At 34.2% G+C, this 15,000-nt stretch overlaps 1 protein-coding gene across 25 annotated transcripts in view; it reads right to left on the bottom strand.

Annotated features, from left to right (window-relative positions):
• LOC106880564 (latrophilin Cirl) overlaps positions 1-15,000 on the bottom strand; it is a 445,635-nt gene that overhangs the window by 47,801 nt on the left and 382,834 nt on the right. For 13 of the 25 annotated variants that reach the window (XM_052970092.2, XM_052970094.2, XM_089356441.1 and 10 more), the window contains 11 exons: positions 12,932-13,012; positions 11,910-12,101; positions 10,159-10,533; positions 8,896-9,017; positions 7,584-7,766; positions 5,562-5,745; positions 4,810-4,941; positions 3,665-4,032; positions 3,165-3,211; positions 2,817-2,943; positions 903-1,006 (listed from right to left, as the gene is read on the bottom strand). In XM_052970092.2, coding sequence (XP_052826052.1) covers positions 903-1,006; positions 2,817-2,943; positions 3,165-3,211; positions 3,665-4,032; positions 4,810-4,941; positions 5,562-5,745; positions 7,584-7,766; positions 8,896-9,017; positions 10,159-10,533; positions 11,910-12,101; positions 12,932-13,012 — 1,915 coding nt within the window. The remainder of the gene's footprint in view (positions 1-902; positions 1,007-2,816; positions 2,944-3,164; positions 3,212-3,664; positions 4,033-4,809; positions 4,942-5,561; positions 5,746-7,583; positions 7,767-8,895; positions 9,018-10,158; positions 10,534-11,909; positions 12,102-12,931; positions 13,013-15,000) is intronic. The other 12 variants (XM_089356449.1, XM_089356448.1, XM_089356436.1 and 9 more) reach the window with 1 other exon arrangement.

Raw genomic sequence — 15,000 nt, 5'->3', positions numbered from 1 at the left:
AGATGCATGTGAGTGTGTATGTGTATACAATTGACAACTACTTAATCTAAATTACCTAGTAATTTTACCAATAAGTAAGCTTCTCTTTTCTTATATAATATAGTACATATATTAATATATATTCACACACACACACACACATCTATATATATACATATATCTGTAAAGGTGTGTATGTATGTGTGTGCATGCATTGTTTTAATTTGCCTCTAACGTACCCTGAATTTAAATTTAACAATATATTGCAACAATTTAGACTAACCTTCTACAATTTTGACTGTGTAGCAATTTAAGCAATCTTTCTACAAACCCCTCATGTTGTTCGTGGGGCCCCCTTCTTTATACATTATTTTATTTTCACTTATATATATATATATATATATATATAGTATTAGGGAAAAGAACCAAGTTTCAAGAACTCATCGATATTTATGATATTTACATTGTTTTATATTATACTCATTTATTGTGCTTTTAATTATTAATTTTTCTATATGTGATAGTGGATTTTCATCGATGAGTTCTTGAAACTTGGTTCTTTTCCCTAACACTATATATTTTTATATATATTATAATCTATAAAGCTCAATTTAATTTGAATTTTTTATAAATTGATTTTAATTGAGTTTTTACCTGTAATTTTGGATTTTGTCCCTAATATTATTATATATATATATATGTATGTATATCTTTATTGTTTTGTGCATGGTCATGAGAGATAGGACAGGAGAAGGATGAGGGAAGGATTTAAGTGAACATTTTAGAAGTAGAGATACAACCTTTTGATTAGTGTTGTGGGGGGAGAAGATTGTGAGGTGGTTAATTAAAGCAGGTGATTTGGTGGGTAAACACTACTGAGAAAGGAAGCCATACAAGAAGTGGAGTGAGAGGGATCAACTTACCTAAAGTAGCTGAACGTTACAAAACAGCAGAAGAGGCCGATAATGGAGAGAATACAGCCAACGAAAGTGATAATGTACAGGGCATCAACATGTGGGCCTGGGGGCTGGAAAAAAAAAATAAATAAAAATAAAAATATTATTGAGAATGGTGCTGGCAGTATTAATAACAAAGATAATTACAATGATGATCATGATGATGATGGTAGTGATGGTGTTGATACTGCTAATGTAACAGCTTTGATAACATTAAAGAGAGAAACAAAAACAAAAATTACTACTACTACCACCACTACAGCTATAACTACAACTGCAATTACAACAGCAACAACAACAACAAAAGTCACAACCACAACAGTCATAACAAACATACATAGCAACAACAGATATGTCTGCAACAATAAACAACTAAAACAACAGCAATATTAGTTTGGTTTGATAAACAACAAAGCTCAGTTCAATTTTTACATAGTCGTGTTATATATTTCATATACAGACCGAAAGATGAAGTGTAATCCAGAAGTTAAACAGTTATACTGCATCAATTTTACTATTTATCCCAATACAACTTAGGAACAAAACAAACTTATTGAAAAGAACAATATCAGTGTTTGGCATTGTTCTCTCTTTTTTTTTTCTTTTTCAATGACAAGAATAAAATTTAATAATTACTATTAAAATTCTGCATAAAGGTGACTGAAATAACACAGTACCATATTTTAACATGTATAAGGAACCCTTAACTTTGGAGTATTAAAATTTGGGAAAACGGTTTTGTAAGGGATTATAACACTATCCATGTATAAGAAACTCCCATATTTTTTTTAATGCAATTTTTGACAAAAAAGGGTTCCTTATACACGTTAAAATAGGGTATATTATGTTACTGGTACTAATGCTATTGACATTGGAGGGATTTTAATCAAGAAAAAGATATTAAAAATACAATAAACAAAGTTGATCTTGTCAGAATTTGAAGTCAGAATGTATTTAAACAGCTGCAAGAAATGCTGCTAAGAATTTTTCTCAATGTACTAAAGATTTTACCAGCATTCCACCCTAATAGTAATAATCCTTTCTACTAAAGGCACAAGGCCTGAAATTTGGCGGGAAGGTACAGTGTTTCACTGGTACTTAATTTATCGACCCTGAAAGGATGAAAAGCAAAGTCGACCTCGGAGGAATTTGAACTCAGAATGTAAATACCACTAAGTATTTTGTCCAGTGTGCTAACAATTTTGTCATCATGCCACCTTAATAATAATAATCCTTTCTGCTGGAGGCACAAGGCTTCAAGTTTGTCGGGAGGGAACTTGTCAATTACATTAACCCCAAGGTTTCACTGGTACTTAATTTATTGTCCCTGAAAAGATGAAAGGCAAAGTCAACCTTAGCAGAATTTATTATAATAATAATCCTTTCTAATGGAGGCACAAGGCCTCAAATTTGTGGGGAAGGGACTAGTCAATTACACTGACCCAGTGTTTCGCTGGTACTCAATTTATTGACCCCCAAAAGGATGAAAGGCAAAATCGACCTTGGCGGAATTTGAACTTTAAACGTAGAGACAAATGAAATACTGCTAAACATTTCGTCCAGCATGCTAACAATTCTGCCAGCTTCCTGCCTCAATAATAACGATAATTATAATAATAATGGGATGAATGGCAAAGCTGATCTCAGCAGGATTTGAATACAGTATGTAAAGAGCTGGAAGAGATATTGCAAGTCAATTTTGTGTGATACTCCAAAGCTCTATAAAAATTTTAACATGGGCACGAGGTGGAAAATTCGAAGAGGGAGGTTAGTCAATTAATACTTTATTCTAAAGATGACCTTGGCTTTCTAAAGTCAGAATGTAAAGAAGCAGAAGGAAAACCACTTAAAAAACAACAATATTATAACTGATGATGTCACCTTGGTGCCAATGAAGTCCATAAGTACAGCAAAGCTAGTTAGATGGTTACATTTACAAGCTGTGTGGGTCATATTGGTGGACAAAAGCTGACAGCCTTTTCTGGACCAACGGCCATCCATGTTTCGCCTGTCAAAGAAAAGCAGAAAGCTCAGCAAAATTATAGGATAAAGAAAAGACATTAAAGCACATACATAGAGAGATACATATGTAGAGAATCATAGATACAATATCAGTAAACACATGATTACATTTACAATAACACAACAACATATTCATAAAAATGCCCTAACAAATATATCAATAAAATAGGTAAATACACACGTAACATACATAACAGATCAACTTACACTGTATAATTCCAAAATACACATTTTGCATTCCGTGGGTCTTGATCCTAGAAAAGAAGAAATAGGAGATATTTTAAGAGATCCTTTCGATGCCCAGTAAAGTTATTTAGACTTACAAGTTTATGATACATGCATACAGAAAGACTGTAACTAAACACATTGACTATATTCACACAATAAAATAGTATATACACAACAACAAGGATGGCCAGTTTTCTCTGTTGCTGTGTGTGCTATATAAAGGATTATGAGAGACTGATACCTGTCAAAACCAAGGTGCCATGCAGTGGGATTGAACCTGAAACCATGTGGTTGGGAAGCAAACTTCTTAACCACACAGCCATACCTGCACCTATAAATGATATGTAATGCTTAAAATTTCTTTCATGACATACACTGATACCGTGGAATGTGTATAATTTGGCCAAAACAAAACATGATTTTCACATTATGAAATGAAACCTTAACCAATATTAGAACTACTTTACTTAGATGCTTACCACGAGATGCTTCAATACAAAAACCACTGGCTTTTCTAACTGTGTATTTTGTCGGTTGTCAATGGTGACAGACAAAATTCGGGTGTTGATTTTCTGTGGGGCTTGTATTTCTGTTTCAACTGTTTCTTGGTCACTATCTGTCTCTTGTAGTTGGATATCAAGCTGAGGGGATTCTTTGAATTTCTTGTTGTGTACACGGGTTTCAACATGGACAGATTCTTTCTTGTCCACCACATCATCATCATCACCACCATCATCACCATCACCAGCTCCTTGTTTTTTGTCAGTTTCCATTACATCTTCATCTAACTCATTGTTGAGCAAATCATCAAGGTTCTTATACACCATATAGACAGCACGATACAAACCTGCAAAAACAAAGAAGAGACATTAAATAAGATGCAAGGGATATATATAATAAACCTTAAAATTCCCACTTGAAATAATTTACTCTGTAACCCTTAGTAGCATGAAAATGTGAATACAGGTAAGCTCTTACCAACACACACACACGTGTGTGTGTATATCATCATCATCATCATCATCATCATCGTTTAACGTTCGCTTTCCATGCTAGCATGGGGACTGGTGCAACCGGATGGCTACACCAGGCTCCAATCTAATTTGGCAGAGTTTCTACAGCTGGATGCCCTTCCTAACGCCAACCACTCAGAGAGTGTAGTGGGTGCTTTTACGTGTCATATATATAGTACATAGATAAGAATTGGATATTCTCTGTATCGAATACACCTAATAGTGCTCAAGAGGTTTCAACTTGATCAGGTAGAGGAATGAATATAAGGATAAGCAAGTTAGGCAGATCAATATACAAAGAATATTTAATACATCAAATACATTTTTTGTATTTAATGTATTGAACATTCTTTGTGTATCAACTTGCCTAACTTGCTTATCCTTTGGTGTTAGGAAGGGCATCCAGCCTAAAATCCCTGCCAAAACAGACACAGTATCCTTGGGTAGATTTTCTACCTGGATGGCTCCTGTCAAATGTCCTACCCATGCGTACATGGAAGATGATGATGATGATAGAATATATATATATATACGGATGAGAGAGAGAGAGAGAGGAGATGAGATGAGGTAAAAGAAACAAATATAAACAAACACATGAAAAGAAAACTTACCTCCATGAGAATATTTCATTAAATTTTCCTTTGGTATAACAATGTAGTCTTCAACGGAACGAAAATACTGACTGGAAGGCATTTTAACATCTTGTAGGTGCTGTGTAATTTCTGCAACCTTTATTTCGAGGTCTGTAAGAACATTTAGGCAAAATTGCACTCCCAAAATCACAGTACAAACACTTTTTTATGAATTCGTGTGTAATTTACAACAAAATATAATAAATACCAACACATGCACACAAACAGCTTGATAGACTATACACACACACACACAAACACTAACAATATTTTAACATCAGAGTTTCCACAGTGGTATGGACTGGTCTGCCATACAGTTTATTGTCACTAGTTTCAATCTTCCATCATTTCTTCTGTGAAGTCTGTGTCCTAAGACCCCCACCTTACAACTTATGTCCTCTTCTAAGGGTACTATTTTCCAACAGCAGCGCTTATCACCCATTCCAAATCTTCATATTGGGGCATTCATCTCCCATGTATATGTCAGCGGATGCCTATCATACAGTTTTCATTCATCATGTGTGATCATCTTTTCAAGCTGGTTAATATTATATGCAATATATTACATTATCAGTGAATATCTCACAAATGACAGTACAAACAGAAGTCAGGATTCGTGTATTGAAATTACAAAAAATCATGCACTATAGACATTATTGCATTTGCCATGTTTGAATTTAACTGTATGGATTATTCTTTGTTTTTTTTGTTGTTTTTTTAAATGTGCTTACCAATATTATCTGTAGCTATCTCTATTTGAGATTGCATGGTCAGCAGTGAAGCCATTTTAAAAGCTGTTGTCTTCATAGTGTAAGCCAAATTTGTTGCTACACTGGAACGTTCAAATGGTGGCATTTCTTCCCATCCTCCTTTCTGGTTTTCCTGTAGCATAGTACTGCCGACACTGAGGAATCCCTGTAGAGTAAATAATTTGTCAAAATTTTTAGCACAAAACATCTTTATCAATCAAGAGTAAGAAAAGCCATATAACGTATAAAAAAAAGAAGAGAAAAGCAAGAAAGATTTCAAAAGAATGAATAGAAAGATTGACTTTAATGGGAATTGAACTCAGGACTCAAAGAATTGAAACTAAAAGCTGTAGTATCTTCGATCCAGTCCTCTACCATTTTTGTCAACTCACTCATTTAGGGTATAGTTAATTTAACTGACTCCTGATCATTCTGAATTATATTATCATCCCTAGAAAGATGAAAAGCAAGGCTGATTGATCCATGAGGTATTTGAATTCAGAATATAGGAGGACGAAAGTAAACATGGTAAAGAATTTGGTCCAATGCTTTGATATTTCCATCATTTTGTATACATCTAGAGAAATGTACTACTACTACTACTACTAACCATTAAAGTGAGAAGAGGAGTGGACCCTGTTGCCACTGTTGTGTAACCCAAAAGGTGATAAATCGAAAAGTCATAAGAGCATAAAACAAAATACCTGGTAGTATTTGTTCCAGCTCCCTGCATTCTGAGGTCAAATCACACCAAAGTTAACTTAGCTTTCATCATTTTAGGGTTGATAAAATAAATTGAACAGTTGGGAAGCACTGGATCAATGGCGGGTGAGAGCACTGGACAAGAAACCTTGCAATATTTTGTCCCTGCTCTTTGCATTCTGAATTACTGGATGGTAGATGTAATTTGTCATCTTAACTATCACTTGCTACTTGGGTGCCTTTAGTAGACTCAGTGTTTTAAGTATTCAGGCATCTTAGAGGTGAGATAAAAAATGGAGACGTGCTGCTGCAGTGTACTGCTGCATCCACTGTTTGTTGGTATTTGGGTTGTCCCAGTCAGTCCCCCTCTCTGTAAGATAGTTCCTAGCCCACTGTGACCATGTAGCATGTGGCCAACCAACATGAGCCATCATCACCCCAACCAGATCCTCAAGAGAAAAGAACATGATATGCAGGTTCCAACTTCTTAATGCAAGCAACATGACCAAACTGATATCTGAGAAGGAAAAGAAAGGTTCAAGTCTGCAGGTCTCCTCCCAGACTTGCTCTATTGTTGTGAGACTTGGAGACTGTCTGGGCTCTTAATATACTCAGAAACTGGGATACGTCCTGTTGCTTGTGTGATTCAGGAGTATCAGTTCAGACTGTTTGGTCATCTCAGAGGCATTGTAAAAAATAAAAAGCTGAACATACTGCTCATCTCATTCCTCCCCAACGAAGCAGTTAAAAAAGTAGTTCTGATTGAATAAGACCTATGATACATATGCAGTGAGCTGAATGACTAGACATGATCCAAAGATCCACAGTTCTGGTATATGATGTTGTACAGGCTAATATACAATAGTTTAGTGTAGAGGACAAGGGCAGTGTAATAGTCTATGCCTGCTGCTTATTTTATATCTCACTGTCATTCAAGCATACTAAGGTTGAATAAAGTAATGTGCTTTGCTGAGATACAAATACCATATTTGATATAAAGTTTGTAAGCATGACTCTCAGTAGTCCACCACCTAAATCATACATACAAACTTGTATGGCAGTCAATATAAAAGTAAGAAGGCAATATTGTTTAACCCTATAGCATTTAAACTAGTCAGATCCAGCTCAAATATTCTACCTGCCATATGCTCAAATTGACCAGATCTAGCCCCTCACACCTACCCCCAAAATGTCACTCTAAAAATTAATAACATCACTGAAATCTCAAAGCTAAGAGAAAATAAACGATTAACACAAAACAATGTGAATAAATGAGCATTATATTGTTAAAAGATTAATTACCTCAGTAAAATTTGTCACCAGTTTCATTTTATGCTTCGTATGCTCAACTTCTCTCTGTAGTATTCTGGTAAGGCCTGGAATAATCTCTTTCGTAGTTTTTATAATATCACCAGAACCAAGATAAGAAGCTTTCATATGTTTTGAAAGGTTGCCCATGGATGTTTGAGGTTGAGTACCATTTACCTAAAAACAAAAAAGATTTAAAATTAAAATTTAAATAAAATTAAATTAAAACCAAATGAAAGTGAGTGCCAGGACAATGTAATGTTTTCTGAAGCTAGATTGACTATTTGACTATACTTTTTTTCTTTTTTACTTGTTTCAGTCATTTGACTGCAGCCATGCTGGAGCACCGCCTTTAGTCAAGCAAATCGACCCCATGACTTATTCCTTGGATGCCTAGTACTTATTCTATTGGTCTCTTTTGCCGAACCGCTAAGTTACGAGGACGTAAACACACCACCATCGGTTGTCAAGCGACGTTAAGGGGACAAACACAGACACACAGACATACACACACACGACGGACTTCTTTCAGTTTCCATCTACCAAATCCACTCACAAGGCTTTGGTCGGCCCGAGGCTATAGTAGAAGACACTTGCCCAAGGTGCCATGCAGTGGGAATGAACCCAGAACCATGTGGTTGGTAAACAAGCTATTTACCACACAGCCACTCCTATGCCTATAATGAAGTTCTTTAAATTTCATAGAAGCAGACTTCAACAATTCCTTAATTTCAGCCTGCGATATGACTGTTTTATCTATCTGTCTGTGTCTATTTATCTCACTGTCTGTCTCTCCTGCATGTGTTGTGTACATGTGCTTGCATATATGTATGTGTGTGCACACACGATTGCATGTATATACATCAGTATTACTACTGTTTCAATAGCTTTGGTCAGATAGGCATAGAAAGGACAAGTTTGATATGGATTAATGTTGATTTTCAAGCACAGTTTGGAAGTAGAAGCAAAAAAAGCGTCTATGTTACACAGGTATAAGCAAGTGTTAATGTGGACAAATAGGTTGAAGAAGAAGAGTGTGGGAGAGGAGTTGTTATTCTGTGTATGCATAGGTGTGTTTCTATACATAAAAACACACATTTGCAAAGAAAGTGGATCAAAATGTGTATCTTGAACAGGATTAGAAAGTGGGTCTTTTATGTTAGTACAAGATGATGGGTTAGGTGAAATTAATAGTTGAGTTCACATATTAGTGTTGAGGAGAGAAAAGCAGATGCTTGTGAGTATGTCAGTGCGCAAGAGCATGCATGTTAGATAGATTTAAATAAAAACCTGAAGTTTCACGTACATCAGATTTTAACGTGTCACGTACATTATTTGCAATATCTTGCAGCCATGGTGCCACACAATCAGTGTAGTTAGGAGCTGGTCGAATCCAATGACTTTCCCCACATTGCCATCTAGCGATTCCTATGAGAAACAATTAAAAATATTAACATATATATACATATATATTTTACAAGTATCATTAAAATATTTACCGTTCTTTCCTGTTGTGTAAAACTTCTTAAAATTCTTTCAATGTGATGCAAAAAGAACCAGATTTTGTTTCTTTTCCATCACATTGTTCAGGATTAGTGAATAGATTTAATTTTATTGATATCCCCACAGATGCTTTACCATCATAATGTCCACAGTAATATACAAAAAAGTTCACAAACTAGTTACTCTTGTAAATATATTGTTGTATAATAATAACAATAACTCCCACAGGGATTTTCATCTATCTGAACAGCATGTATGATTTTGGAAAACTGCTCATTGTTGCTGCTTAAGCAATGAACTGTACTAAATGAATATACAGGTATATCTCAGCTTACGTTGTTTTGAGTTGGGGTTTTTTTCTGATTTTTTTTTTTTTTTTTAACTTATGTCACTTTGTTCTACAGAAAGTAATAGAAAAAGTAAACCTAAATTTCAGTTGATTTATCTGATTTAACCTGACTCATTGAACATATTTAAAAGTGTAAAAATGAAAAAAAAAAAAAAAATCTAAAAACTAATACTGAAGTAGAAAATCAAATAAAACACGTGAAAATATGTACAAAACATTCATTAAAAACATATAAAAGAACATTTTTAAAATGTCTTTCCCCTGTCATATCATTTTTCAAGTTAAGTTGTATATCTTGGAACCTAACACCAACGTAAGTTGAAGTGAGCCTGTACAAATAATGAAGAGGTTTTTAAAACACACCAATTGCTGTTGTGTAATTCTCAGTCAGTTTTTGAGTAAATCAAATTGATAGTAAGTAGCACTAGAGACGTAGCCATTTCTATCCTAAAAGGTACGGATTCTGGGGGCTACTTTAACATTTTATAAAAGATTTAACAAGTGTAATTGTAAATGTGTTAATAAACACATTACATCAGCCAGACAGTTTTTATATTGCTGGTTGCTTAAAGTGAAATGCTGCATTGACATCTAAAAATTTAGAGTGGACATATTTGAAAACTTAATATACAGTAGAATATTTAGTAATTATGACATGACTGCTAAATTGAGAAAGTGGATAGAAGTTTCCTCATGAGAATAAGAACAATAGCTCACCAACTTTAACCCCTGGGCAAGGTCGTTCACTCACAACCCCAGAATGCACAGTAGGCCACCATATTCCATCAACAGTTTTCTCTGGGCACTTTTTGGCTCGATATGTTGTAGAAATTAGTCTGTATGGTGTAGTAGTTTGGGTCGTGACGCTTTTCGTTCTTATATTATACTTGCGGCTGGTACTCTTTGGTCTTGGGGTTGTTGTTGATCGAGTTGTAGTGGTAGTAGTTCTTTTTGTTGTCGTGGAACTTACAGTGGACGGTTCTGGACGCTTTTTTGTAGTATGTACAGGAATTGGTCTTCTAGTGGTGGTAGTTGTTGTGGTTGATGGAACGGTGGTAGTTTCGGGTAAATGTGGGGGTCTATGTGATGACGCTAAAAAAGAAAATGTATTGGTGGAAAGAATAAGTTATTTCCCTTAGATCATCCAAGGGAGACAACTCATATCTCTATGAACACTGAAGCAGTGATTATCCAACAGGACGACAATAAAAATAGACAGCATGGCCTAAAACACTTGATTACATACAATGTGATAAAACATTTAAAATACCTTCCAAACATTACATAAAAGTAGCGTCTGTCATTTCCTCTGCAGGGATGATTGAAAAAAAAAAACACAAACTTTGTATAACATATCATGATCGCTGTGACGAGTTTAATCTCAATTTATTACAATGACCGCATAGGTTTAAACAGAAATAATTAACAATGGCTGTAGATGGGTTTCACTTCATAATCTTTAATTCCCAATGCATCATCATAATCTATAGTTTAGACATTTATTTCCTCAACTATTGATGTTAGATACCTCTTCCATTACACTTTCTTTAATACCACTATTAGTCATTTAAAACCAATGCATTATTTTAATGCTGCATAGATGTATACATAGAAACTACCATGAACATCAATATTATCTAACATTATCAGTGAACATTCTGTACAAATACCACCCCAAATACAAGTTATCTATATTACTGTCACCTTAAAAACTTCAAGTGTTTTGAGACTACAGTAACTAGTTTAAAGCTCAGAGAATTCTATTTAATTCAATCCTAGGAGAGGAGACTGTATCAATATAGACATTTGATCCAAATAGATTGTGAATACTGAGGGGAAAATGTGTGTGTTGTGTGTGTAGTGCACTTACAGTATGGAAACAATGAAGCTGAGATCTCCGGTTACTGATAGAGGAGATGACAAAAGACTGGACTTGAGCAGGTAATATGGTGTATAGCAAACCTACCAAACTGATACTAGTATGGATAAGCAGAAATTAAATTTTGAGGAACTTATGCAGCTGGACTTAGTTCTCTTCTACCTGTGTCAAAAATAAGTGGGTTGTTGTAATTGTAAATCTATTTTGGTACATTGTCACGATTTAATTCAGAATGGTGGAGTTAAAATTCTACTTGGGATGATTTTGTTTTTCATTCCACCAAGGTTGATGAAATAAGTACCAACAATTGAACCAATCAAAAATATTTCTTGTAGACAAATGTGTGGGTACATCACAATGGTAGAAATCATCACAAATTAAGTGATACATCTTAACTAATTTTAATAATATTATTCCTGGTATCGTTGTTGTTGTTGTTATTGCAGCTCGGGCAAGAAAACACATATGACTTCTATGGAATAATAGAATTGAAATGACTGTGTGTAACATGAAGGATACAAACAATGGGATAACCATTGATTTAGAATATAATTCCCCAGCTTTGTAAATGAGTGAACGATAAACTTACATGTGATATTGAGTGTAATTTTGGACTGGAAAGACTTTGTTCCAAGTGTGATAGTACAGCAGTAAATGCCAGCATCTTTCAAAGATGCTTTCTGTATAATGAGTTTATTTCTTTCAATTTTGGCTCTATTCGGTAGTTTTCCATCAACTTTAGACCATTTGATTCTTGCTAGGAGCTGTATAGCAGAGTCACCTAAGGAAGAAAACAGACAACAATAACAATTAATGAATTGTCACTAGGGAGTTTATGAGATTTATCTTTGGAATATTTCCACTGGCAACAAGATTCTAAATTAAAATTGCCAATCCCTCAATTTTACAAAAATAACTGTTTGGTTTTATTTCAACAGTATCAATCAATCAACATGTGATCAACATTTTTGACTTTGGGAGAGAGAACCTTCAGAACATAGAAGATTTAACCCTTTAGCATTTAAACCAACCATATCCAGCCCAAATTTTTTAACTGTTTTATATTCAAACCGACCAGATACAGCCTCTCACACCTACACTACAACGTCATTTAAAAAAATAAACAATTACATCATAGAAATCTCAAAGGTATGAGGCAATGCCTGATTAATTCAAAACTACCTGAATAAATAAACATTACATTTGACAGAATAATCTGAATTTGGCGTTAGGAAGGGCATCCAACTGTAGAAACTCTGCCAAATCAGATTGGAGGCTGGTGTTGCCATCCGGTTTCACCAGTCCTCAGTCAAATCGTCCAACCCATGCTAGCATGGAAAGCAGACGTTAAACGATGATGATGATGATGATGATGAAGGAGTTGAGCAAAGCAATGGTATCTAGTAAACCACTCAAGAAATTTTGTTGTTTTATTGCCTACTAATTCAGTTAGATTAACTGAGAGACTGACAGATAGTATCTTAATTGTTCATTCTCCAGTCAGTAAGCAACAGCTTTGGATCTAAGTATTAAAAGGGAGGGGGAAAGGCATCATAACAAAATAATATACATTATTAGAAAGTATTGGAAAAATTTCCTTATGTGACATACCAAACTCTTCTTTTGAGCACATTAGCTCTACTGTATCACCGACTTTAGCCACCTGAGATTTTGGAAATGTTGGGGCAGAGTCTAGAAAACAAAGAAGAGAGATGTGGATAATTGGAAATGAAACATGCAAGTCAGATGATAAAACATGATTAATTTACAAATCTAATAGATTACCGAGAAAAAAAATAAACCAAAACAAACATTGGTTTAAAAAAAATTATTAATAAATTAATTTCATAACATAATTAAAAATACATGGAAAAGTATTTGGAAATAATTTAAGATGTAATGTTTTCATATTTAGAAGCTGTTTAATTACTATCTAATAAGCAGAAACCAAAAAAATTTGAAGTTAATAATATGTTACAGTATACAGAAATTTAGATGATATTTTCAAGTTAAATTCTGAGAAATTATTGGCAGTGACCATAATACTATGCAGAATTCTTTGGGGGCTGTTTTGGAGGAGTCTTCAGTAATACAACTTCAATTTCTCTGTTTACTCCACTACATGTTTGTAAAGGATATGCTGTGCTTTTGAGGACTGCAGGCTTAGAATAGGGTCACTCAACTCCATTGTTTGCAAAAGTTTAGATAAAACTCATCTGTTCTTACCTCAACTTGCGAAACGAAATGTTAGACTATACAGATCAATAAATAATTGATTAAACTTTATATAAAATGGAATTATTTCATGTGTCATGAGAAGAAGAGAATTCTAATGGTTTGGAGAAGGAACGAGAAATGAGAACTTTATTCAGCAAATGTTTTCTAACCGATAAACAGCATCTCCAGTCATATGTGTTCAACCTGAGTTTAGAATTGAAGAGCTGTACAACAATTAATAGAAATACAATAAATACTTTCTGCTCCATCTGATTTGATTAATGTAGTAATTTTGTACCAGTCCGAATCATATACAAACATAGATACAAACCTATAAAGGTACCAATAAACCATACATAATAGTGCTAGTAATATTCATTCTCTGGTTCATCAACTGATCAGCTATTATATGTTTATAATTTACTGGCCAATTAACCAGAAATAGATAAGGAAAAAAAAAAGTTAATTTCAATGCTTTCCAGGACAAGAACTGGTTATGGACAGTAATTTGTTATGATTAATTAATAGCTTAGAATATTGGAGGTTACAGTAAAATCAGATTCAAGATAAACAAAACGAAAAATAAAAGCATTTTGCAGAATCTTGTAGAAAGTAATGGTTTTGTAACAATTCCTGAGAATCTTGTGTAAAAAGGTAACAGAGAAGTGAAAATGATGGTAAGCTATTATTACTGTGTTTGTGTCAGACCAAACTAGATAGAGATATGGTTAATATAATATAACTTAAAGGACCTCTGAGCTATTGTGACATGGCTCTGCTGAAATACAACTGCAGCTACACAATAACAAGAAGTATCAGTGTTATTACAATGATAAGAAGTGCATGTAGTGTCTATAGCAAACTAAATTGATTCACATTTGCGAGCTGTCTCAAGAATTGATAGATTGATGTCATGTCATCTCTGACAAACATTGCTAATGGTTCAATCTGTCTATTTATAATGATAGACTTGCTGTGTGACAAGTCCTGCACTCTCTCTCTCTCCTCTTCACTAACTGCAGCAGTTAAGTTTAGCAAGACAACTGAAGGTGATTTGGACAGATATTACAGTATGATGCACAATTTAACCCTATAGAGATGAAAAGGCAGCAACTGATATTAACATTACTTTTCTTTCTATATTGATGTGGGTTGGAAATATCTGTTAATTCAACCATTTGCAAGCACTCTTGTAATATTCTAGGTGGTGAATAGACATTAAGTAAAAAGGAGCCTGGCAATCCTATTGCAGGTGATGCTGTCTATGAGTCTGTGGAGTTGTGAAGATGATGAGGATAAAACTGATGGCAAAGTTAACAGTAATGATATTATTAAGTGTTGACAGCATTTCAAAAGAATGTTTTGATCTACAAAATATTATTACAATAATGATTACAATCAGAAAATTACTTATCTTAATTAAAAATTCTAACAACAAAAGACACATTATGTAAGGCACACAG

Source organism: Octopus bimaculoides, chromosome 8 (genome assembly GCF_046866305.1).
Source record: "Octopus bimaculoides isolate indiv1 chromosome 8, ASM4686630v1, whole genome shotgun sequence".
In the NCBI taxonomy this organism is placed as follows: Eukaryota; Metazoa; Mollusca; class Cephalopoda; order Octopoda; family Octopodidae; genus Octopus; species Octopus bimaculoides.
This window is presented reverse-complemented; position numbering and strand designations above follow the sequence as displayed.